At 37.2% G+C, this 25,984-nt stretch overlaps 1 protein-coding gene across 3 annotated transcripts in view; it reads right to left on the reverse strand.

Moving 5' to 3' along the window:
* IPO7 (importin 7) overlaps window positions 1–25,984 on the reverse strand; it is a 46,267-nt gene that overhangs the window by 15,878 nt on the left and 4,405 nt on the right. For all 3 annotated transcript variants that reach the window (XM_083349447.1, XM_083349446.1, XM_083349448.1), the window contains exons 2-16: window positions 17,485–17,566; window positions 16,125–16,278; window positions 15,647–15,805; window positions 13,466–13,622; window positions 13,191–13,280; window positions 12,388–12,482; window positions 12,188–12,272; window positions 10,874–11,008; window positions 10,538–10,637; window positions 9,113–9,189; window positions 7,429–7,545; window positions 6,379–6,468; window positions 3,749–3,914; window positions 2,368–2,528; window positions 1,635–1,763 (exon numbers count right to left, since the gene is read on the reverse strand). In XM_083349447.1, coding sequence (XP_083205573.1) covers window positions 1,635–1,763; window positions 2,368–2,528; window positions 3,749–3,914; window positions 6,379–6,468; window positions 7,429–7,545; window positions 9,113–9,189; window positions 10,538–10,637; window positions 10,874–11,008; window positions 12,188–12,272; window positions 12,388–12,482; window positions 13,191–13,280; window positions 13,466–13,622; window positions 15,647–15,805; window positions 16,125–16,278; window positions 17,485–17,566 — 1,797 coding nt within the window. The remainder of the gene's footprint in view (window positions 1–1,634; window positions 1,764–2,367; window positions 2,529–3,748; window positions 3,915–6,378; window positions 6,469–7,428; window positions 7,546–9,112; window positions 9,190–10,537; window positions 10,638–10,873; window positions 11,009–12,187; window positions 12,273–12,387; window positions 12,483–13,190; window positions 13,281–13,465; window positions 13,623–15,646; window positions 15,806–16,124; window positions 16,279–17,484; window positions 17,567–25,984) is intronic.

Here is a 25,984-nt window from a genome sequence, read left to right on the forward strand (position 1 = left end):
GCAAAAATGTATAGATGTTTGTGTCAATTTTCAGTCATTAAATAATGTTTTATTACTTATTTATGTTTTACGCTCCTTTGTAATTTGAAGCATTTTGAAGACATGAACAAATAGTAATACATATTAATTTTTACTAATCTAGGGGGACTGGCTGAAAGGCTTTGCAGGAGCCTGCCCGGGGAGAGGGAAGCTCAGACAGCTGCTGCTGGTTTGGGGCGCGGTGGGCGTGGATCTGGAAAGAAAAGGAAAGGAAAGAAAAAGGAGGAAAGAAAGTGGGTGGGATGGTTGCTGTGACTGTTGTCAGAGAGAGACCAGGTAAAGTAGAAGAGGGATTTGAGGTTTTAGCTGATCCCTTTCTGTGAAGAAGAAGGAAGGAGAGAGTGAGAAGGTGGAATTTTACTTTCTTTCCTAGGGGGGATATCCCGAGCGGGAGTGAGGAAAAAGTTGCTGGGGTTGCTAAATTCAGATTTTAACAATAAAAGAAAGGGGAGAGGGGTTTTGTCACTGACGAGACCTGAGACTGCGAGTGACAACAGAAGAGAAGGAGAGGCTAGTTGTTACTGCTTTGGAGACCAGAGGCCACCCGAACTTTGATTATTGTTATTTGTGCAAGCTATAGACATTGTGAGGAGTTGCCCTTGCAGGGCTAGCTGTTACTGCAGAACGCTGACTATCTTTGCTCATGTTCCTATTGCTGCCTGGAGCCAGGGTTTTCCCCACCCCACTTGTTTCCAAACGGTCGCTGTGAAATCATTGACTATTGCTGCTATAACTACCTGGGGCTGTTAAACACCGTCTCCATGGACTATCGGGGTTAGGGGCTGGTCATCTTTGTTCCTGAAAGTCCCCCCCCCGACAACGAGAGTCTGCCCCCTCCTCACTTTGTGTGAGCTTCTGCTAGAAAAGACACTTTACTAACACCTTGAGTGAGCAGCTGCAGAAAATGATGGAGGGGAGTAGGGCTGGGAGGGGCTGGGCTTTGGCGGCCTCTGAAGGGGTAACGCTACACTAAGAAAGAGCCAAACATGTTTATTAAAAAAATGGAGGGGGGAAAGTATTTTCTTTTAATATTCATACAATGAAGTGCTGGTTAAATAGACAAGTTTTAATTAGCTTTCTAAAAATGCTATAGTAGCATCCCAAATTTTGAGTGGAACATTCCAGAACATATGTACCATCGTACATTAGACCCCCTCCCCACACAAGTTGCACCAGATGTTATTTATCAATGTTCTGTACAATTAGCGATTTTACTTGTATTGGAAATGATACCAAGTAGCTGAAATTCTCTGTTCATTTCATCGCTACTAGATGCAGGACTGTATTTTTAAAAAATACAGAAACCAAATTTTTGTCTCATTAGTTTAGGCTGCTGCTTAACTGCCCAACAAAAACCTGTCACAGATTAACAAAATAGGGTTGTCATCCCCCAAAGAGCATCCTACTAAAACAGGAAAGAGGGGGAATACAATTACAAGTAACCACAAAAATCCTTACCTCTTTGTGATCTTCGACTACACTAAGAAGTGTATCAATAGTATTCAAGATACCCATGGCTGTTATCCCCCAAAGAACATCCTACTAAAACAGGAAAGAGGGGGAATACAATTACAAGTAACCACAAAAATCCTTACCTCTTTGTGATCTTCGACTACACTAAGAAGTGTATCAATAGTATTCAAGATACCCATGGCTGTTACTGCTTTATCGTCACTGCCTTCTTCATCTGGTCCTGTCTGAATCACCTGGTTAAAAGTCATTGCCTAAAAACACAAAAAAAATCTCAACTAAAAGTAGTACAGTTTAAGAAACAGATAGTATAGAACCAAGGAGAAAATTTCCAAGAATGTATGCATGTTTACATTATAAATAAATAAACATGTGTGTGTGAGAGGGACAAACTATAATCAAGAGAAGAATTTGAATTTTGTTTTCTTATGGCTCAGGGGATCAAAAAGTTGATTCAGGGTTTGAGTTTGTGGCTGACAAGAGTTATCAAAGAGCAAATGTTGTTGCAAATAATTCAAAACAGACACTCAACAGAGCGCTGTCATTAGTGAAGCACCTCTCCTTCTTCCCCAATTTAGGTGATCTCAAATGAAGGCAGAAAAAAACAATTCACATCTTATTTTTTATTATTTTAAAATTATTTCTTGATACTTTGGTTACTCCGTTTTTGGATTTATATGCTGCACTTAGCCACAAACACAACACATTTAAGTTTACCAGAGTGTACATAAGCAGAGTACACACATATTTAGGAAACATCAGGAGTGAAACAAATAGAAACACTAAAATAGACAAGGTGGTTGACAAATATATTTAATAAATAAATAAAAGATAAAAATGTACTGGGCCCAGACTTACCAAGTGCTGAGTCATCTCAACGGCTATAGGAGTAACTTCTTCACTATATTCACAGATCATTTTTTGAATTACATTGGTAAGGTCATCATTCTCAGTTTCTCTAATTATGTGAAGAAGGGCTTGCATTACAGGTCTAATGAATGGTGTTATATATTCTTTAGCTGCAAAGGAAGCAAGAATAAACATGACTTTTTTATAATAAATAACAAAACTAAATGACTTAAGCACTTATAATTGTTTTTAAAAAATATGGTCTGAAAAAGACCCTTTCAAATGTTATTTAATTAAATAATAAAGAAACAAATAAATAAATAACAAAGCTGCTGGCTTTGTTTTGAAAATGACAGGCCGTATTTTTATTAGTATACAATTCCAGGCTTCCCCATGCCCCACCCTGAATATTTGTGCTTATCTCTCCCTTATACAGAAAGAGGAGGCACAGTCCTGGTTCATTCTCCTTTCTCAGTCTGCACCTATGGGTCCGTTTTTCTAAAAATTCTCCCCTTTCCTAGCAGTAAGATGCTCTGACCCTCAAAGACAATATTCAAACGGTTCCAACAGACTAAATAAGAGATCACAAACTCATATCCTTCCAGGTCAGCTCAGTTATATACAGCACAAGAATGATAGCTAAAAGTGAGATACCATTAGAGTAACAAGAAAGTGGACTTCATGTGTCTAATCTAGAACAACTTTTAGGTCAGCAATGGGGTGGTCTCACAATAAGAGCTAGGAGCTGTCAGCTTTCTGCTTCAATATGGGATTGTGTTTCCGACCCTAAACTTATGGTTTTATGAATGCAGCTATTGCATCAGCCCTGGTGCTGATAGCATGCTGATGCAGAGTACTATTCCACCTCAGCTTGTTTTACTTGGGACAACCAGCAATGTTACTTGCTGGAGCAAGGAGGTATAACAGTGGCAATTACAGGAGGCAGTGGCAGGATCTACAATTCCAGTATTCCAGGAATAGAATAGAATAGAATAGAATAGAATAGAATAGAATAGGATTCTTTATTTGCCCAGTGTGATTGGACACACTAAGTAAGAATTTGTCTCTGGTGCATAAGCTCTCTGTGCACATATTGAGAGGAAATAACCTAAGTATGAATTTGCTCCTAACAACTGCAAATAGACAGGGTATAATTTTTTCCAATAATTTATCATAAAGTGGTGACTTGCATTTATGTAATAAAACATTAACAGAGAAATAAATATGGCTGATTACAATTGATACCTTCTATACTGCTTTATCTCAGGTCTGGCTATTTTTCACTTCTTGTTTAAATAACTACATGCAATGAAATTTTGAGCTGACAAATTATTTCACATTTACTTTTATTTCCTGATTCTAAGCTTGTCTGACAAAGAAGAAGATGTACCTCTCTCTTGATTACTAATCAAAACTTGCAGTGCAATGGCAGCTTCCACTTTAACAGGCATTTCTCTATCATCAATCAGGCATCTTCTTGTTAACTCCAATGCTGTCTGAAGGTTCTGGTCACTCTTAAACTTAACTTCACAAAAATAATGGAGAACCCAGCAAGCCTGGTAGAGTTGGTAAGCAGTTAAACACATTTAATTATGGTCAACATGCATATTATTCTACATACATATCATTATTCCATGGAATAACTGTCAAAACTGCAAAAATATAATGCTTCAAGCACACTGGATGATCTTTTTTTCATTTCCCTTTCCACTGTTATCTTTGAGAATTTGTAATTAGTTAACGATAAACTTGTCTTCAGATAGCCAAGATCAATATTAGTCTCTACTTGTCCTTAAGCTGCAGACTGTACGTGAGATCTAATGCAGAATGCAAGTGTACCATACTGTTAATTACAGCTACTTTAACCCTCTTGTTTATATTTTAGCAGGCATAGGGTTACACAATCAGCTTTATAAGTCCCTAAAAAAACTCAACAATATATTTTGTGGTAGTATTGTGCATTAAGAGCTGTCTCACTTTTTATAACATTCCATTATTAGTCTGATTTTATAGCAGCGAAAAGATTCAGTATGAAACTTATATACTAACTTGCTTGATATTCAAAATCTCATTCTATAATCTTTATAGAAGACAAAACTATTTTTCTTTGGTACTCAAAATGTTATTCTACAATTGTTACAGGAGACAAAATTAGATAACATTGAATATTCTGTAATATTTGCTATATAAATAGATTACTGAATGTTATAGAAAAATGTCATTAAAGCTAATGAAATTATTTTAATAGAAAAACAATGTTACCTGGAGGCAGAACAGGCAAACCACTGTTACATTTGCCTATTTCCTTTGAAAAGAGGACTTGCAACTTAAAAATTGGTCTACTATTAATGTATATTTCTTTTGTTTAAATACACAGTATATTCCCCCCCGCCGTCCCGAAAGCTCAAAGCAGGATCTCCATTTCTCTCCAGCCATGAGGCTAAATTGAGAGTGACTGGATGGCCAAAGTTAGTTGGTAAACTTCCAAGACTGGAATGGATTTGAGTCTTCATCTCCCTGGACCTATACCTTAAGTATTACATCATGTTGGCTGATGATGGCATTTTATGGAACTCAAAATTCTGACTGTACTTATGGACCAAGATGCTTTAGCAAGAATAAGTCATGTCCTTATAACCTTGCATTTAGATTACTGTAATGCAACCCTACACTGGACTGCCTTCAATGTCAATGTGGAAGTTATAGCTATCGCTAAATGCTGTCCTCTGGTTATGACCATTCATTCAGTAACTGTTTGAAATAAAGATGGTGCTGTAAAAAAAGGACTTACAACCATTTTGAGATCCACAGTATCCCATAGTCAGCCAGCATGATGTAATGTTTAAGATGTAGGTCCAGGGAGATGAAGACTCAAATCCATTCCACTCATGGAAGTTTACTGTCTAACTTTGGTCAGTGAGCGAGTCACTCTCAATGTCAATGGTCATCACAGCATCCCTGTGGTCATGTGACCAAAATTTGGGTGCTTGGTAACTGGCCCACTTACAACTGCCACAACATTTGTGGTCATATTGTCCTGCCTTATGCCAACTGTCTCAACTTCAATTTTCCCCAGGTGATGACAGCAGAAAATAGCAGCCTCTTAGTTTTAGCCTCCCTATGCAGAGCAGCCAAAATAGAACAGATTGGGAGGGAGAAGGGGAACAGTTGAAGCAGAGGCAGTTTGTGCAGGGCAGAAATGAGTCGGCATCTTCTGGCTTAGTGATCCCCTGAAATCATCCCCTTTAGGGCTTGGAAAAACTAAATTGGGAATGGCCTGTATTGGGGTGGGAGCTGTTGGGAGACAGAAGACATGATTGCTATTTTCATTTTTCCCAGGCAGCTCCTGACAAATAAAATCAATGGGAAAGCTGACAGGAGACCTCAAGACGTGGTCACAACAGGTTCTCATTTAATGACTTCAACTGGGACTGCCAGAACTGCCACTGCTAAGCACTGAGGCCATGTGATGTTTTGTTTAATGACCACTTTGCTTAGAGATGGAAATTCCAGTCCCAATTAGGGTCATAACCAAGACTATCTGTAATAGTAACATTGAACACGCCTGTTGCTTTGTACCTGCAGGACTATCTGCTTCAAATAAAATCTGCCTACATTATGTGTTGGCCAGGAGGACATGCCATAGATTCCCTATTCAAAGTTCAATGGATATTCACACACATACCCCACAACACATTTACATTCTGGAAAGCTGGAAAAGTAATGTTTTTTCAGAGAACTTTCAAAGTAGACAGCACTACATAATTGAAGGCAAATGTTTTGGGAGAAGGGGTTATATTATATAACTGTACACACTGTATTTTATGGTATAATTTTGTTATATATAGGATCTCTGAATGAGATAGGATACAAAGACATGTAATAAATACATTATCAAACTGATTATCAGAATCATCTATTTCCCGTCACCTCACAACTTTTTTTAAGAAGACTAAGGGAAGTTTGTGTTCCTTTACATTCTAGAAACTTCCAGATGTCGGGATCCAGCTTTGCACTTACCCTTGCTCTCATGTAGCCCAGCTCACTACTGAACAGAGGAAACACATGATTCTGCAACATGTACTCCATCTGATCTTTGTATATCTTTTTCTGTTGAAACATTTTTCCAAATAGTAGATCAGTCTCTTTTTTTACATATATAACTCACTTCTCAAAAATATTTTTTGATTTGTCCATCCTATTAACATTAGTAACTGGGCTAAATAGTTGCTAAGCTGACTCTGGCCAAAACAGTAAATCACAGATAAACAACTTTTACCTAAATTATCGAAATAAAGCAAAGACACTGAAAATGATTCACGTATTACAAAGTTACTTAAACCTAATCATGCAAGAATTATTTGCTTAACTTCAAGCAGAAACCTGTTTCTGAGTCTGAAAGTCAAAATTAACTGGTACAATTTAAGAAATATAATTCTAGATAACCTATTCTGTTAGATATAGAATAGTGATAAATACATAAAAGGTACAAATTCAATAATATAGTATCATGCATTTAGCTCACTATCACCATTAATTTATGTGTATTTTATAAGGTCTATTTCTTAAAATTAATTCCTTTGAATTAGTAAATGAGCCCCAATTCATCACGTGGTTGTATTGGGAAAGCGTAGTTGCTTAATTAAGTACAAGCCTTCCTCTATCAGTTTCAGGAAGACAAACATCTTAACTTTATGCATTGGATATATTTATATATATTATATAAAGGTTGAGCAGTCTGAAGTTACTATAGCCACTGCCAACTGTAAAAAACATTCTAAGGCGATCATGATTGCAAACAGTCATTAAACAACCAATCGTAAGTCAAAGACTATCTGTAGTGAAAATAAGGCAGAAAAATCTCAAGACATTTAAAGCAGTGGTCCTCAACCCCCGGTCCATGGACCAGTACCGGGCCACAGCATGACAGCAACTGGTCTGCAAACAACCAAAGCTCCATCCACGGGATGCAGGCAGCACACAAAACCACACACTCTTTGTGGAACCGGTCCCTGGTGCCCAAAAGGTTGGGGACCTCTGATTTTAAAGGATCAACGAATTTCTACTTACTTTCAAAAGTATTTCAGCCAAAGAACCAATCATATGCAATGCTCCATCTTTTTTACGAGGATCTGCATTTGGCTCTGTGAGGATTTGGTAACAAAAGCCCATTGTTTTTTGCAGGACCTAGAATGAGATTTAAGTAAGTGCCCAGATATAGTTCATTAATGTATTTCAATCAATCAAAAGGTTCAACCAATATTCTGAATTGAGTAGCTCCTAATACCTAAGATATTATCTGCCTGTGTTTTTCTAAATACTGTGCATGAAAATTGCTTAGAAGTAATAAAGACACCAGGGTTAAAAACTGTCTTTGGGAATTTAGTTGAATTGAAAAGATAACACTATTGATTGCAGGAAGTAATTATTAACAAGAAAAATCTAAAATCCTTCAGACACATTCTGCTATTTTTTTCAAAACTATAAAAATACTAAATACAGTTTTAGCCACATCATCTCCACGATGGAATGGAATGGGCTGGGTTCTCAGGAGGAAAGAGGTGCATTCTGGAGGAGTAAGAGGCAACTCAATTCATATAGTTTGTGAGAGACAATGAGGGTAAAGACAGCTCCTCCTCCTTAATAGTTCTCAAGAATATGTGCTTCACGGCAAGGTTTTCTCCATAGGTGTGGAATAATAAAGAAACCTAGATGGAAGATGAAAGATGTCTTTCCTAGTTTTGGGAGCTGTCATGCTTGGAGTCAGAACCTGACATAGTAATAACAATACCAATGGTACAATCACTGCATCTTACATGAATCATCTGGGACTTCAATGTTAGGGAGATGGTGAGAGGCAGTCAGCAGAACTGAATTCTTTCACTAGTGTGCCATATTCTCTCTACATGGGGCTGCCCTTGAGGACCACCCGGAGGCTTCAGCTGGTGTAGAATGCAGCCGCGCGAGTCGTGATGGGGGTTTCCCGATACTCCCATGTAACACCTCTACTCCACGAGCTGCATTGGCTTCCGGTTGCCCTTCGGGTGAGATTCAAGGTGCTAGTGATGACCTATAAAGCCCTAAATGGCGAGGGTCCAGGATATTTGAGGGAACACCTGCTGCCAGCATCAAGCTCCCTTCGTCCAGTGCGCTCCCACAGGGAGGGTCTTCTCAGGGTGCCGCCGGTTAAAGATTGCTGGCGGGTAACATCCAGGGGTAGGGCCTTCTCAGTGGGTGCACCTGCCCTGTGGAACCAGCTGCCTGCGGAGCTTAGGACTGCCCCCAACCTCCGTTCATTCCACCGGGACCTGAAGACCTGGCTCTTCGAGCTCTCTGGCCAAGGCTGAGAATTTTTTTTTAATTTTAATTTTAACTGGGTTTTTATTTTTCTCAGGGTTTTATTTAATCTTTTTAAATTTGTTTTAACGTTTGTATTGACTTTTTTTTAAATGCCCTGTAAACTGCCCTGAGTCCTTCGGGAAAGGGCGGCATATAAATCTAAATAAATAAATAAATAAAATAACAAACTAATGAATATAGTGAAAGCATGCAGACTGGAAACTTTGCTTGTCACACACTGTTTCTATGGAAAGTAGCTGAGTGTGCCACCAGGAAAAGCTCACGACGCCCCCAAGAGATACTTCTTCAAAACTTTCTACAAGCAGCTTTTCAAGTAAAGTATCCAATGGTCTACACACGAGATTTAAAAAGAACTTTATCTTTTTGGATTTAAAGTAATCTTTATGGAACATACCTCTTTCCTTTTACCACATGCTGTAAACAACAATGTTTGTGCAGCAGTTGTTGGGGAAATGAAGTCTTCAAACACATCTATTAAAAGAATCAATTTACATTATTTGTCTTTTGAAATGTTCAGGAATTAATGCAAAAGAAAAAGCAAAAACAGACAAAGGATTCTGTAATCATCAACCACTAGAAATTTCCATTCTGAACTTCCAAAACACATTTTTAACATTTTTCAAACTTCTGCCTGTTTGGAGAATTATGAATATAAATGTCTCAAAGCTGCAAAATGAGTAACATTTCTATAATTTTAGATAATGTAATAATCAACATATTGCATATTAATATTATTTCAACAACAAAGTCATCTAAAATGTATTTATTAAGATTCATCTAGGACACATTGCATTATTCCATGCTGACTGAAATTTCAGTGATTTGTGAAAAAGTTTTTTTTAAACAAAAACCCTCTTCTTGGATCATGCTGAGAAAGCCACATAAATTATTTTTTTCTCTGGCAAGTCAACATCATTTTAGAAAATTCCGTAAGTCAGTTAAGTGCACAGAATAGACCTAAGCTCGAAAAAAGAAATATAAAACAGATCCTGGAGTATTTTATAAACCTAAGGCTTTTGTTCTATGCAAATTCCATGCAGTAATTCCACTGAGTACAGTAGGATTTTCCTACATGTAACTGAGTTGCTGATGTTATACTTTGAAAAATTTAAATTCAGGGATTCAGTGACTGTAACAGATGGATGTGTGTCAGAGAGAGGTGAGGTGGCATTTATACGTTGTATGTAGAAGATTCCAGGTCTGTTGCTTGGCATCTCCACCTAAAAGGATCAGATGGTGGAAAAGACCCTGGACCCTTGATTGTCAGTGTAAAGTAAAATAGATACAATGACTGGCACAAACTAGCTTTCCGTGTTAAAAGCATAAGAATTACATACAAGAAATTTCTCAAAGACCCATGGGAGTTACTCTTGGCTCTGGAGAGACTGAACTGTTACCAACTGAAACTTGTCAAAGTAGAAGAACCTTACTTAATGGAAGAAAGGTCATACATTACTTGTCCCATTACATCTTGCATGCCTCATGTAAGACACCACAACTACCACTAGTAAATCTAAGTAGTGAAAATAGGTTTTGAATTATTTTTCTAACACATCTGACATTTTCGTTTTACTGTGATCTTGATCCCTTTTATTATGCAAAGCCTTGATTGGCAAAACTGGGATAAAATGTTTCTTAATTATACCACAATATAATATAAACCATGTTTTAAAAACCACAATGTTTGAAATGTTTGAATGTATTTATCATATGAAGCTAAAAACCAAACAAGTCAAGTCAGACACATTGTGATATGTGAATCTATTACCGCTAAGCTGTGAAAGCTCTCTGCAAAGTTAGTCAATTCTGAATCACTTACCAAATTTCATACGTATATATTCGTAAGGGTCTTCCTGCCACAGCTCTTCATCCGAATCTGTATAGCACATTAATGGGAAGATAACATCTTGGATAATTCCCTGCAAATAAAAATTATTTGTTTTAATAGGGTGCTCTAAATTTTTTTAAAAGGGGGCAAAGCTTCCAGTATCAAATAAATTTAGAAATGTCAATGATATGATCAAATGTAAAACTCATCCACACAAGTTAAAACTCCAGTCAAATTCTACTACACCATAGCTTCAGGAAAAAAATATCGTAATTTATCATTTAGCTATGCAGGCTTCATTCCAAAAGAACAAGAAAAACAACTTACTTGAATATGAGGTTTCAAATTTTTCCAAGTAACTGCATGTGATATCCCTTGATTGATATAGTTCAAAGTCTGCTGTAGAACTCTTGGAGCCATATACTGCTTTTCTTTATACTGATACAACACTTTCAGCAAAACCTAAGAAAATGGATTGATTGTTTCTTAAGATTTAAGCTGTTTTCCAAAATGTGTACAGCAGCTTTCCACACAGCTAATACAAAATGAGTGAGTAACATGTGATCGGTGGCAAACCGTGAGTGTTGCTGAAAGAGGGTGGCAGAAAGAAAAAAGAAAAAGAAGCTAGCTATATATAGTAGCATTCTCTTGCCCACATACATTTCTTAAAGTCACCAAATCTTACTTCACTTAACCTACTATTTTATGTTTCTCCTGGCATATCTGATGTCCACTTATCTAGAATATAAGTGGACATCAGATACGCCAGGAGAAACATAAAATAGTAGGTTAAGTGAAGTAAGATTTGGTGACTTTAAGAAATGTATGTGATAAAAAAGAAGAGGCAGGGTGCAGAATAAACAAAGGCTGAACGAATGTGACCAAATACAAAGTAAATAAATTAAGAGGGAGGGGGGGGGGGAAAATTCAAAAAAGTTATGAGTGGATGGAGATGAGATCCTGAAAAGAAGTTTGAAAAATCTGGGCAATGCATGAAAAGCTGTATGGATGTGGTAGAAACCAGGATGGTTTATAGAGATATAAAGATAAGGAGAAAAGTATAATGAATGGTTATTGGTGTGAATACATTTCTATCAGAATAAAGTTGGGAGAGACCTTGGATATCTTCTAGTCCAAATACTTTAGCTATATTTTCTCCTTTCATTCCTTTGCCTTACTATTTCTTACTCTTTTCTGCGCACATTGTAATACAGCTTATCCCAAAAGGAGAAAGAGTGAAGAATGTGCGAATGCAAATGAACTATATTATTTGGTATGAAGCAATGCTTTATTTAGTGCAAGGTGATACATATGAAGAAGGAAAATGTATGCAAAGTCTAATTGCTTGGAATGTCAGGTATTTGACCTTAAGAAACTTGAATGTGACTCATTATGCACATCAACATTCAAACGCCTCTTCTATCAACTAAGACAGAATTTAATCTCCTTGACTAAAGAAGTTAATTGTGTTTTCTAGGAAATAATAGATTCCATTTGGCAAAACGAGAAACAGGAACTACTGATTTTATTTCAAGCACCATCTACTTAAGTTCAAATGATGTTTAATTTTTAAACAAAAAATGATAGTAAGGCTTAATTAATACTCAATCAAACCCAAATTATAACAAAAACAAATCCTACCTGCTGTATACCAACAGCAAATGCCTTTAAAAAAACTTCAGCAAATTCATTGTATTCCTTGGAAACATTACCAGGGCTTCCATACCTATTGCAATATTAGTAAAAAAAAATCAAGATAACACTGTAATATATGATGCACATGTAACAAAAAAATAACATTTAAAATACTTAAAAATGAGCCTTGTGAAAAAAAAAGTTACCTTTCAAAAAGTCTGGCTAAGATGTGGAGGGCCCACTTCTTACATTTCCACCATGGTAATTCAGGCCTATCATCTTCATCCACCTGGAGAGTTTCCTTTTGAAACCAAGTTAAAATATATAGTATTAATTTATAATGTAATACTAGGCTTCTGTGCTTTTACTTTAAAGACTAATTAAACACAGGGAGAACCATCTTTTGATGGATAGGAATCACATTTGAAATTTTGGGGAGGGATGACAGCTATAGTCAACAGGGAAATGTTGTAAAATCAGCAGTTCTTGTCTTGCATCTCTATAGGATAAGGATTTATTTTATTTGTATATGCACCATAGATGCAACTTGGGGCCTTTTTTTAGGGTCATATTACGATTACAATTTTTAAATTTCCCACCTGAAAAATGTGAGAAAAATTGCTGTCAGTTTTCAACTATTGGAGGAAGCCTTGAAGCTGAGAAAAGGGAGATTGGGGCCATAGGACGCCCATCCCTTATTATAAATATGTTTACTCTCTTACCCCACAAAAGATTTAGAATCGCAAGATACAAAGGGAAATAACCAAGAGGCTTGCAACTTTTACTTCTGAATTTTCATGTCAGCTCTACAATTCCAAGGGACGTGCTTATAAGAAAGTGAGAAAAATCTATAAATGTAACTAGAATCCCATTCATTGCACAGCTTACGTTGTCTATAGATAAAAATAATATAGCCGTGTATATCATTTATTTGTATATTCAATCATACAACCAACTCACACACAATGTCATACATAAACCATGTAGTCTGCATAAAACAAATACTTACAGCTGGTACATCTCGGTCCACAACCGTCTTCAAAATTTCTATCCATTCTGCTAGGTTTTGCTGATTGATCAACTCCAGGGGTAATGTATACTGTTGAGAAAAATTATGAGCAAAGCAAAAACAAGCTATGATTATAAATTAAGCAAAGATATAAACAACCTCAAACAATCCACTCTATATTTAATTTCTTAAATTATCCACTTTCTTGGTTAAGCATCAACATGTAATCGTTCCAAGATTACAGATTAAAACTATTTATTTGTAAAAGGACAAACCTGAACAAGGGCATAAAAGATTTTGAAGATCTGTTTTTGGATGAGAACAGACTGATCAGACGGATCAGAAAGAAGCTGGATGAAACGATCTTTCAGAACAGGCAAGAAGTGTTGCATTGCTGCTATCAATGGAGTCCTCTCTTCTGGTTTTTTGTATCTTTGAAAAATAGTTAAGAGCTGATTTTAGAAAAAAAAACACTATTGGCTCCATCACTGATTAAAAATGAAGAACTTTTAACCTATTTCCAAAGTACTGCAGAGGAAACATGTAATCCTCTGTCTTGTTGAGTTCTCTGAATATACATAATTATCATAAATAAAGATGTTTTGCTGTATATCTTTCTTTTTTAAATGCACGATGGAGAAGAATAAGAATACTACTATATGTGCTATAATCACATAAATGCAGTTTGTCCAATGCCTCTTTTGTAGCATCCACTGTAGGCACAGCCATGTTTGGGTCATTTTTTTTCATTGTTAACTGGATGTCAATTTAAGGAATGAAATGGGTATCTTAAGCTAATCCCCCATATAACAATTTTCCTTCTCTTAATTTAGGGGTATCTTAATGGATGACAAAAAGTTTGAGTACATACAACTTGACACTTTTAACATTTTCATTTGCATCTGCTTTCTTTAAGAAAAATGTTTCTGCAATACATGGCCAGTTTTTAGAATCAGGCTTACTTCAACTCACTTCAGCACATTTTTGGGCTGCAAAAAAACCAAACTTTTAAAATAATCTGACATATTTTCTTAACTGAGTGTTTTAGATACTTCTTGAACATAATCTTCAGTAACAGTATTTGTTTAAAAATAATATGCTAATATGGGAGAAATTTTTGAAGCAATTTAAAGAGCAAGAATTTTCACAGACCAATTTCACAGACAAAGATCCAATTTATATAGGTGTCGAGACTAATTTGAAAGCATTAATTTTTAAAAAACACTATAAAAATTAACTTGTCCTAATAATAAAAAACACCAAGACAGTAACATATTCATATATAATACAAATAATTGGAAGTGTAGCATAGTGTTTCTTAAATTTGGCAACGTTAAGATGTGTTGACATCAAGCCCCAGAAATCCTACATTTTGGGAGTTGACGTCCACACGCCTAAAAGTTCTCAAGTTGAGAAACACTGGTGTAGCATTTCAGTATTGTCTGTGAAAGAGGCAAGCATACATAGATTTTAGTAGGCAAAGTCTATCTAAAAATCCAGATTACCAATGGATAGCAAGCAGCAAAGAGACACAAACCAAAATATATCACTGCCACCATCTAGCAGTTTGCTGAACTTCTGCAGCAGATGCACAGGTAGTTTTGGGGTTACAATGGTAATTGGGACTGAATTTCTCTCATTAAACATGTCATCATAGGACCTGTTCACTTAGTGACAATTTGACCTTAGCCAAAAGGCCGAGAAGTGATTCCTATTGCTACTCTTAAGTGTGGACTATGCAGGTTGTTCAGCTCGGGATTAACCACAATGAGACAAATTGGAAATCAAAGTGTTTTCTTATACCATTGAAACTATATCCCAGGTAATCAGGGTGAAAACTATGGGCAGATAGGTGGCTGCTTTGAGTGCTACAGAATACATATGTGTATGTGTGCGCGCGCATGAGCACGTGCAATGAGATGCTCATCCCACCTTGGGGCAAAAAAGCAGCAGTGGCAGGAGCAACTTGCAACCTCCTGCCGGCTTCCCCATTGACTTTGCTTATGGGAAGTTGGCAGGCAGGGTTGCAAATGAAAATTACATGGCCAGGAGATGCTGCAACCATCATAATTATGATCTGGTTGTCAAACCCTGAATTGCAATCACATGTCCAAGGGAATGCTGTGAGAGCCGCAACTTCCAGAAACAATTCTGAAATCCTCCTCATTCAGCACCATCAATACTTCGCTTGCTGAACAAATAATCGCTAAGCGAGCACTACCTCTATCACATGTTTATGTCTGCAATTGTAGAAGATATTCCTTATGAAAAAGTCCTATCTCCTGTACTTCAAAATCTGTCAAATCCAATCTTAAATTCAATTTCATGTTTTATTCAGATTATTCATATAACTCTAATGTATAGACAACAGTAATGCGAATTACTGTTAAAGCACACTACACACACACCCACACAAAACACACACACACACACACACACAACACATAATAACTTACTCATAGTTCTTCACAAGTTGATAAAGACAAAGGAGTATTCCCAGCCAACAGGCACTATTATCAGACTGGAGATAAAATCCAATTTTCTCAACAACAGCAGTCCAGCGAGTGGGATAATCATGCTTGATAATATGATGAATGCAAGTAGTAAGCTGTACTCTGGAACATATGAGATATTTTACAAATAATACTGCTATTTTGATTTTCTATACATTGACAGATTAATGTTTGAAGTAGAAGTAAATACAATGTTAGGCTCTGAGAACACCAAGGAGTTTACTTAAATGTCAGTATTTTAATAAAATACAATAGGCATTCTCTTCTGTCAATTACACTGTGTAATGCCCATGAATTTCCCTATCCCAATATAAATTTAAGAGCACAGTATCAGTATTATACTTTCTAGTTAGACTGAAAATACTCCAATTAAGAATGAATTTGGAACAAGAATACTTTGTGACCACAACTTTGAATATACCTGATCAGTTCAGGAGAATGAATAATAGCTTCTACAATATTCTCTCGAATACAATGTCTATCTTCTTCTGGTATTGAGTAAGGCGGGTTATCCCCTGGAGTAATTCCCCGGTCAGGCCAATACTGGGTTATCATATTCTTCAAGTATATAACACCTGTCAAATAACAGTATTAAGATGCCCTAAAATTGTATTATGATGCATCTGTAAAAATCTATTAGACATAACTATTAGCTCACAACCAGCACACAAGCAGAACATGGAACTTTATAAAGTACTCCATCCTGTATAATTTTGTCCTAAAATTTGTTGCTTCTTTATTTTTTAAAAAAATGGAAGAAAAGTGAGCTACATGCAATCACTGCTTCTACATCACTGTGTGGTGTGGTAGATTAAATCCCTAGACATCAAACTAAGTATCAGTCATTACTCTCACCTCAGACTATTTCAGGCATAAAATGCCTATTGATAATTATGAATTTTTGCAAAGAAAAAATTGATGTGAGAATGTCTGTCACACATTATTTATTTAACTTTAATGCTTGTACAAAAATTTCTTAAACTTTATGGCAGGAATACACACCCTGATATGTATGGCACCTATCAGCGCAACTAATATCAATGTTAGGGGACTAGAATAAGCTGAAGGAGACTGAATTGCCAAAATGTCTTGATAAGAGAAAATATGCAAAACATGCTATATATTTCAAATGTCTAATTAATAAATTAAAAGCAAAGTTTCAGTAGGGATAATTTAATGACAACAAATATCCATGATTTGCTCTTTCAATATATACAAAAATATTGTACATGATATTGACGATAGCCATGACACAAATTACTTTAGTTCAGCTTACTCCTCAACGGAATCATAACATAGTATTTTTCTTAAAAACGCTTCAGCTAATAAAAATTTTATCTAAATTCATAAGACATGCATTACATGACTGGATACCTAATTGTGTTCAATATTACTGATATTCAAGCAAGATTAATAATGTATGTTTCTCAGACATAATAGCTCGAAAAGTTTATTGTTATCTAGTAAAGTTATTTACTTTTATGTCTTTTTAAAAATGTGGAATTACAAAGAAGGATGAGATGACCTATCATCCATCTCTCTCTCTCTCTCTCTCTCCCTCTCTCTCTCTCTCTCTCTCTCTCTCTCTCTCTCTCTTTCTTTATATATTTACATATACAAGGATTATTCTCCTGACCCAGATTTCAAAGACCATCCTTTTCCTGTTTATATAGTATTACTCCACATTAAAATCTACTTTCCATTATTTCATTTTGCTACTCATAATCACTTTTTAATAGTACTAAATATTTATACTATAAAAATGATGAACTGTTACTTGCCTGCCTGTCTCACTGGTAAATCCAGTTGTTCTGACATAGTGATTTGAAGAAGAGTTGAAACGAAGTTCACTGATTTATGAGCCTATTAAGGAAAATATAAAAATAGTTAGATGCTTAAAATTTTAGAAAGCATTACAAAAAAGGGTTTTATCTTTTAGAATCCACATTTTAGCTAAATGAACATAAACGTTACCCTCCTACTCCATTAGCTTAGAGGTCCCCATCATCCACTGCCTACTAGCTCCTTTGGGAGGGGTGTTTCTTCTCATCTCTTTTGTTCCCTTTGCCAATTTCATAGCTGAGATGCGTTCCACTCCTCTCACAATATTGCATATCTCAATCAATCAGATACCTATCAGCAGAACTTTGCTTTTTATGCTGCCCAGGCAATGGAAGAAAAGAAAATCATCCTTAAGACTGGATTTAGGGTGCCTATTTAAGAAAAAAAGGAGAGCATTGTTTCACCTTTATCCTTTACTATATTCACAACTAGGAAGGTCAACATAACACAACTGCAGTTTTTGCCACCTTTTCAATAAATGGTCAACAGCTACTATGAGAATGGGTTTAAAAGTACTGTCATGTCACCATGCTAGCCACAAACATGTAGCAATGAGTGTAAGATAAGAGATCCCAAAACATGACCATTATTTGCCAAACAGTTGTGCATAATGTATGTTTCTTTTCAGCTCCACTAATTTTCATTTGGAGAGCACAAAGTGGAAAAAGGCTGGTATAAAATGTATCAGTGCTCTAAAAGAAGCCCATCTGATTGCTTCATGAAAAATCAAGCTGCATTGTGTATCAAAGAATGAGTTGCTTTCAGATAAGAATTCCAAATAAACTTTTTGACAGGATGTGAAAAGGGGATGATATGCTGGCTAAGCTTGACATGACTGATAAACCATGATGGTTTGGGTGCAGAAAGCTGGATTGTTAATGGTTGCTCTGGGAAAGGGGAGATAAAATGCTCCTGAGTGACCTGAAGACCCCCTGAAATAAATGAACTGAAACCGATCTGAGCAATAGGGGAAATCATGATCCAGAGAAAGATCAAAGTAAATGACATGTTGCAGACTGATTGTCAGCCAAGTATTATTGAAATCTTGTTTAACTAAGACAAAAGGGGAATGCAAAACTAGTTACATAAACATGTAGCCATAGGCATAATACCTTAGAAAGATACTGTTAATTTAGAAATATTGGCTTGAGTAGCAATAAATCAATGCTGCACTCCTGTTCATTTATGACCACTGTAGATAAGAGAAAATGACTGTTTAATTGCCTTAATACTATAGAATTCGCCTCGCACAGATACTAAGTTTGTATGTATCTCCTGTTATGAATAAAATAGGGGGAAATCCCGAGAAGACACTTCCACACTGAGTATTTGATCATTTTCTGAAAACCAAAGATATGTGACAAAGTTGTTGTGTGGTGGGATCTGAATACTTTAAGAACATAATCTTGTGTTCTTTTAAGCATGGGCAACCTCCAGCTGCATAAAGTTTACTCTCAAAACTAACAAAATCAGAGCTGACAGTTCTGGAATGTGAAGTCTGGACATCTGGAGGACACTTCAATTGGAGGATATTGTTTTAGACCAATGTTTCTCAACTTTACCAAGTTTAAGATTGAAGGTTTAACTTTATGATCTTAAGGTTGACTGGGGAATTGAAATCTGTGCATTTTAATTGCCAAAGATGAGAAACACGCAGCTTCAGACACGTATATTACAGAATAAAGAATGGGCCTACTTTCTTATGATGGCTTCAATGACTGCTCAGTAAGATCAAGAAACATGCCGGTAGTTTTCCTGTATTAAAACAGTGCATTTCAACCTTTTCACAGATTGTACCACTTTTAGGATATGGCAATATTCTATTCGGGTACCACCAGTTGCCTAGCAGTATGTCAAAAACTTGGCCAAATAAGAAAGAAAGAAAGAAAAAAGTGATAAAGTGCAGGTAGTCCTCAACTTACAAGTTTGCTTAGTGACTGTTTGAAGTTACAACGGCACTGAAAAAAGTGATTTATGACCCTTTTTCACACTTAAAACCATTGCAGCATCCCCAGGCTCACGTGATTTACATTCAGATGCTTGGCAACTGATTCATATTTATGATGGTCACAGTGTCCCAGGGTCACGTGATCCCCTTTTGCAACCTTCTGACAAGCAAAGTCAATGGGGAATACAGATTCACTTAACAATTGTGTTACTAATTTAACAACTGCAGTGCAAGAAAAGTCATAAAATGGGACAAAACTCATTTAACAAATTTCTCACTTAGCAACATAAATTTGGGGCTCAGTTGTGGTTGTAGGTTGAGGACTATCCGTACTCCCACTTACCACACTTTTAATGGGAAATTTAAATTTACCAACAAAGAATTAAAGGGAGACTTAAAGTGGAAACAGTATGCTTTGTCCCTTATTTGGGGTAGACCAGGTTGTCTCACCGGAAAACACTTTCAATGGGAAACTTGTGCTTATTTCTCTGACATTAATCTTTGTACTGTTCTATCCCCTTCTCTCCTTCTGGTTGACTCATAGAAGCCTCTCCTCTTCTCTGTCTCTCTTTCTCCATCCCTGTCCCCTTCTTCTTCCACATCTTGTTTTTTCTCTCCCTTTCCCTCCAAAGCCTACTTTTATATCTTCTCCTCTCTCTCCCCACTTGTTTTCCCTTTGGTGTAGCTGCAGCTGACTCCTTTCCCCAAGGCTGTGAGCTGTTTCCACAAGCACCAATCAGCTGGGTGCTCAGCAGAGCCCTGGCAACACCACAGCTCCAGCTGATTCTCCCACTGGCCTGTATGGCGTTGCCACCGCTTCAGCTCATCCCCTCCACTACTTTTATACTTTTTTAACATTTTTTAACAGTGCTTTTCAACCCATCATATGTGTCATGGTTCCAATTAAAGACACATCAAAGAGCACTGCATGATTATTTATATTAAAAAGTCTATAATGAGCAGAACCGACCATCGGCACTCATGGATGGATGCCAGAATCTGAATTCTCCTCACCTTGACACACCACATCATACAGAATTTCCCTTATTTACACGTCATAAATCACATTTACCAATTAATTTAACACACAAAGTTTCATTTCCCTTCTGCAGCGGCTATCCCTTATCTTGTCAAAACATCTGGGTTGCATTCCTCCCGCGTTTTAGTGATTCAAATCCAAACAGTTAAAGCAAAAGGCTGCCTCTTATATTGTCAGTGCAAAAACATGTCAAAGTTTGCAGGATTGACATCCACCCCCACCCTTACAAAAAGGACAGATCCTGTAATGTAAACAAAACACAAGTTAGGGGCTGGCTTTTGGTTTGTTGGGGTGGTTCTCATAAAACTTTTTGATAAGTCTGTCAGCTTTCACATCGCTAGATTTCACCCAAATGGCTTCAGACAATGGGTATCCCTTCCATTGTACTAGGTACTGCAATTTTCCCTTAAAGATTCTAGAATCAAGAATACATTTCACTTCATAATAGGTCTGACCCACTACTACGAGGGGTCCAGGTCCTTCTTAGGGGGAGGTCTTAAAGTGGAGGCCCGAAAAGATTTCAGTAAGCTACAATGGAAAACCGAGTGAATTTTTCCCAAGTGTCTGGGGAGTTTCAATTTTACTGTGACCGGGTTGATGATTCTCACAATGGGGAAAGGCCCCAAGAATTTCGGTTCTAATTTCTTGCTGGGTAATTTGAGAAGTAAATATTTAGTTGACAGATAAACCTTCTCCCCAACTTGGAATGTTCTTTGGGGAGCCCTCTTTTTTATCAGCCTGTTTTTTATAAGTCTCAGAAGTCTTTTTTAACGCTGTTTTTGTGTTTCTCCAAACCTCTTCCCACCCCTCACCCATTGATCAAGTGTCTGGGAAGCGGAGGGCACCTCAGGGTAGTCAGGCATTGGGCTGAACTCTTTTCCTGTGGCTACTCTGAAAGGCGTGTAGCCAGTGCTGCTGTGCACAGAATTATTGTAGGCCACCTCATCGAAAGGGAGGTCAGTCCAGTTTGTCTGTTAGTAGGAAACATAGCATCTGAGGTATTGCTCCACCATTTTGTTAGTGGAATCTGCAGCCCCATTGGTAGCTGGATGAAAAGCAGATGATAAGCCTTGAGATGATCCAATTACTGTAAGGAAATTCCTCCAAAATTTTGCTGTGAACTGCACTCCTCTATCTGAAATTATTCACTTGGGGCACCATGCAGTCGGTAGATACATGCCTGAGAAAGGTGGTCTAACCCTTCTCTAAAAAGATGAATTATGGATTGCTCAGGCCATCTCTCTATCTGACCAGCCATCTTTCGAAACTCCCGCACATACTCCAGGGCAGGCCGGCCAGCTTGTTTTATCTTGTGGATTTGTTCTTCCGCTTTGAGGGCAATGGATGGGTCCTCAAATCTTTCCCTCAACCCTAGGAGAAAAAGGTGGGGGTCAGGAGCTTGCTTGTTATATAAATTGTTCAACCATTCGGATGCTTCTCCCTCTAGGCTGGACACAATCACATTGACCATAGCACCTGGAACCGGGTAGAGATGGGCCCAGCGATTCAAGTGAGAGCGTACTTGGTTGAGGAAGAAAATCAGTTTCTCTGGGTCCCCATCAAAGGTTGCTCTGAAGGGTGGGCTCATCATTGGTTGCTGGGGCCCCCATTGCTGCTGGCCCCACCCTGGTTGTTGGTTCAATGGTTGCTGGGGGCCCCACTGCTGCTGCTGTGTCTCGCCAGCAGCCAGGCTTTCTCTTCCCATGGTTGAGATTCTTCCCTGAATCTTTGCCAGCTTATCTCCCTGACTAGAGACAACGGTGGGGGCTCAGGACTCCCGGGATGTTTGAAAGAAAGAAGATTCTGGCATGATGTCATGGTTCCGATTAAAAAGACACATCAAAGAGCACTGCATGATTATTTATTTTAAAAAGTCTATAATGAGCAGAACGGAGCATCAGCACTCATGGATGGATGCCAGAATCTGAATTCTCCTCCCCTTGACATACATCATACAGAATTTCCCTCCCTTATTTACACATCATAAATCACATTTACCAATTAATTTAACACACAAAGTTTCACTTCCCTTCTCCAGCGGCTATCCCTTATCATGTCAAAGCATCCAGGTTGCATTCCTCCTGCATTTTAGCGATTCAAAACCAGATGTCATGGTTCCAATTAATGAGACAGTTCAAACAAAATTCAGGCTAACACTGACACCAAACAGTTAAAGCAAAAGGCTGCCTCTTATATTGTCAGTGCAAAAACATGTCAATGTTTGCAGCATTGACATACCAACTGCCAGGTGCCAAAGTACCACTAGTGGTATGTGTACCACAGTTTGAAAAACCATTCTATTAAAATATAGCACGGTTCATTTAATGTGAATTCCTAATCCTAAAATATTGTTTTACGTCAGTCAGACACATCTAGCCATACACCTTATTAGTCTTAGGCAGGAGTAAAGTAGAATGGAAGAGTTGAGAATTATGAATGTCCTGGAACTTAATTTGGGTGGTTTTTAAATTTATACGTTATAAATTAGGCTACTTCAGCCAATTACCGTATGTAGAAAGATGGGTGTCTTTGTCTAAGCAAGAACATGATTAACCATGCCTTAACCTAGATGGACTATGTGGAATTGTGAACTAGTGGGTAAAAAAGTGTAAGACCATAGGGAAAAAATAAAGGAAAATAACTGTCTCACAGTTGAAAGTAAGAATCTGAAAACTTTAATAATAATAATAATAATAATAATAATAATAATAATAATAATAATGAGGAGGAGGAGGAGGAGGAGGAGGAGGAGGAGGAGGAGGAGGAAGAGGATGGTGGTTTGGAATATGTGAGAAGACTTGGGTACAGTTATTATGTTGATGTGTACTGTAATTAGGATGTTGTTAGCCAGCAACATCTGTTATTGGATTGGGGTGGGAGGAGAAATAAGTAAAAAAAGATGGAAATGGAAGGAAAAGCCTAAACAATAACTAGTACTATTACTGTAACTATCACTTCTAATACCTCTTCCCTTCTTTTATTACATGCAGATATAAATCAGCAAAGCTAACCTAATGTAAACATCATTTTCTAAAAAGAAATTATTGTAACATCCTAACTTTTTAAATCACCTTCAATAAGCGTATTGAGAAAATACTGCCATTCACTCTAAGGTGAAAATGTCTCCAGACAAAGCTGAGTCATTTTGCAGCTATTATGCATTCAAAATGTTTGGATATAACATACTACTACTCAGCAGCAACTCATTTTTATGCCACAGTCAATAAAAAATAACCTAGAAAGAAACAGGCATGACATAAAGAGAAATCTATTCCACAGAGTTTTCTGACGGCATAATCTAATCTTGAGCCAACATTGCTGTTGTAAAACAAGTTAACTAAATATGTAAATTTTTAGAGAATATATATACAACACTAATGCTGCCCATGAGTTCAATAGTTTATTATATACTAAGTTCCACAAAGTTCAAGATGTAAAATGATCAGTCACCTATCAGTCACCCACCTTAAGTTTCAAAACAATATATCACAATCTTATACATAAAAATGTGAAATATCAGTTTAAAAAGCAAAAAGCTAGGAGGACAAGGGAGGAAAACGGAAGTCTGAGATATGTTTTTATTTTTAGATGTTCCCTCTCCCCCTACGTTGTACTGTCTATTTTCATGGTTTACTTTAAGAAAAATGATTTTAAAATATTGTAGTTCACCTCTGACATGAGCCCTTTCATTAGAAGGCAATCCATTTGCCAATCTGAGTCTACCAGCTGAGATAAAACCTGCTCATATAAGACTGCCTTGCATAAACGGAACATAAACTAGGGCTGTGCAAAATGTTCCAAACTCAAGTAGGGAGGTAACTAAGTGTATTGTTGGTTTTTTTGTATGGGAAATTTTGAGTTCCATGTAACAATGTTGTCTTGATATTCACTATGTATGTTGTGCTTTATCAAGCAGACTACCAAGTACAAAATTGTACACTGTGTACGTATATTAAAAACAAGCCTCAACCAAAGCCAGAAAAGTATTTCTCCATTACATTGTTCCTGAGTATGTTGAAATGAAGGTATTTTTATTGCTTCATTTCTGGTGTGTTCTGAGGCTGTTTGTGAAGGCAGAGTTTGCAGAAAAGTATGTTTAACTGTTGCTTCTACTGCGTGGTTCAGAATTTTTTAAAAACATAATCCCCTTGATCAAATACTTTTTTCTGGCTGGGAGACATTTTCAACATAGAACAGCAACTCAAGTTTTGTGACTCTAAAATGAAAAACAGGAAAGCAAGGGGCTTGTTTCAAGGTGTTTTAAAAAAAAAAACTCCGTAGGACAGAGCACACCAAATATTTCAACTGCTGTTCTATTGGAACAGAGGACACTTAAAATTTTACAAGGGAACATTTCAAATGTGGCATGCCAGCAACCAGGCCACAAACAAGGAAAGCCGTAGGATGCAGGCAGCACAGAAAACCACACCCGCTCCGATCTGTGGAAAAATCTCTCTCCCTGGTGTCCAAAAGGTTGAGGACCTCTGCCTTAAATAAAGCAGCTCCATGCTGTAAAGGACAAGCCCCATGAATTGCACCTGGAGGAAACTGGGTGCCACTGCAGCTTGTGAAATAAAGGCGTTAATATCATTGTATAAAGGCACACCCATAATTGCTTGTGCCACTGCATTCTGGACCAACTGCAGCTTCTAGAATCTAGATGTTCTTCAAGGGCAATTCCATGTAGACCATAACGCCCTACTCCACTTGGGAGATAACCAAAGCACTGATATATAACACAGAGTTTTACAAAAGCCTTCCTGGTCATAGTTGCCAGTTGCTCTTTGAACAAAAGCTGCAAGTCCAGAAGGATTCGCCAAATGAGCACTGATTCTATTTATTTATTTTTATTTTATTTTATTTTAATTCCATTTATATCCCGCCCTTCTCCGAAGACTCAGGGCGGCTTACAAGCTTAGCAGTAGCCTTCATTCTATGTATATGCCTGCTTATTAGGGCTTTCACACACACCCCAAGCGGCATTATTACAAAGTCAGCTTAATTGCCCCCAACAATCTGGGTCCTCATTTTACCTACCTCGGAAGGATGGAAGGCTGAGTCAACCTTGAGCCTGGTGGGACGCGAACCTGCACTAATTGCAGGCAGCTGGTGTTACTTAAGGAGGCATTAGACCACTGCTCCACCAAGGCTCTTGAGGATAATTTAGGATAATGTAACCCCATCCAGAATTAATGATAGGAAATGAGATCGAAGAAGCGAAAAATCTAGATGCACATAGTCTTACTCAAGTTTTGTTGAAGCTTTGAATGTAAATAACTTATTAGGGAAAAAATGATTGTATTCACATACAGAATCAAACCTTTTCCAAAATCTGGATTTTTAGACCACAATATGCATAGAAGTAATACCCTTAACTACTTCTCTCTCCTACATTTCCGAAATTTTAATAAGCAACACTTAATTACTGCTTTCTGTTGTGCTGGAATCTGCT

This window comes from Vipera ursinii (assembly GCF_947247035.1).
Source record: "Vipera ursinii genome assembly, chromosome: 1".
In the NCBI taxonomy this organism is placed as follows: domain Eukaryota; kingdom Metazoa; phylum Chordata; class Lepidosauria; order Squamata; family Viperidae; genus Vipera; species Vipera ursinii.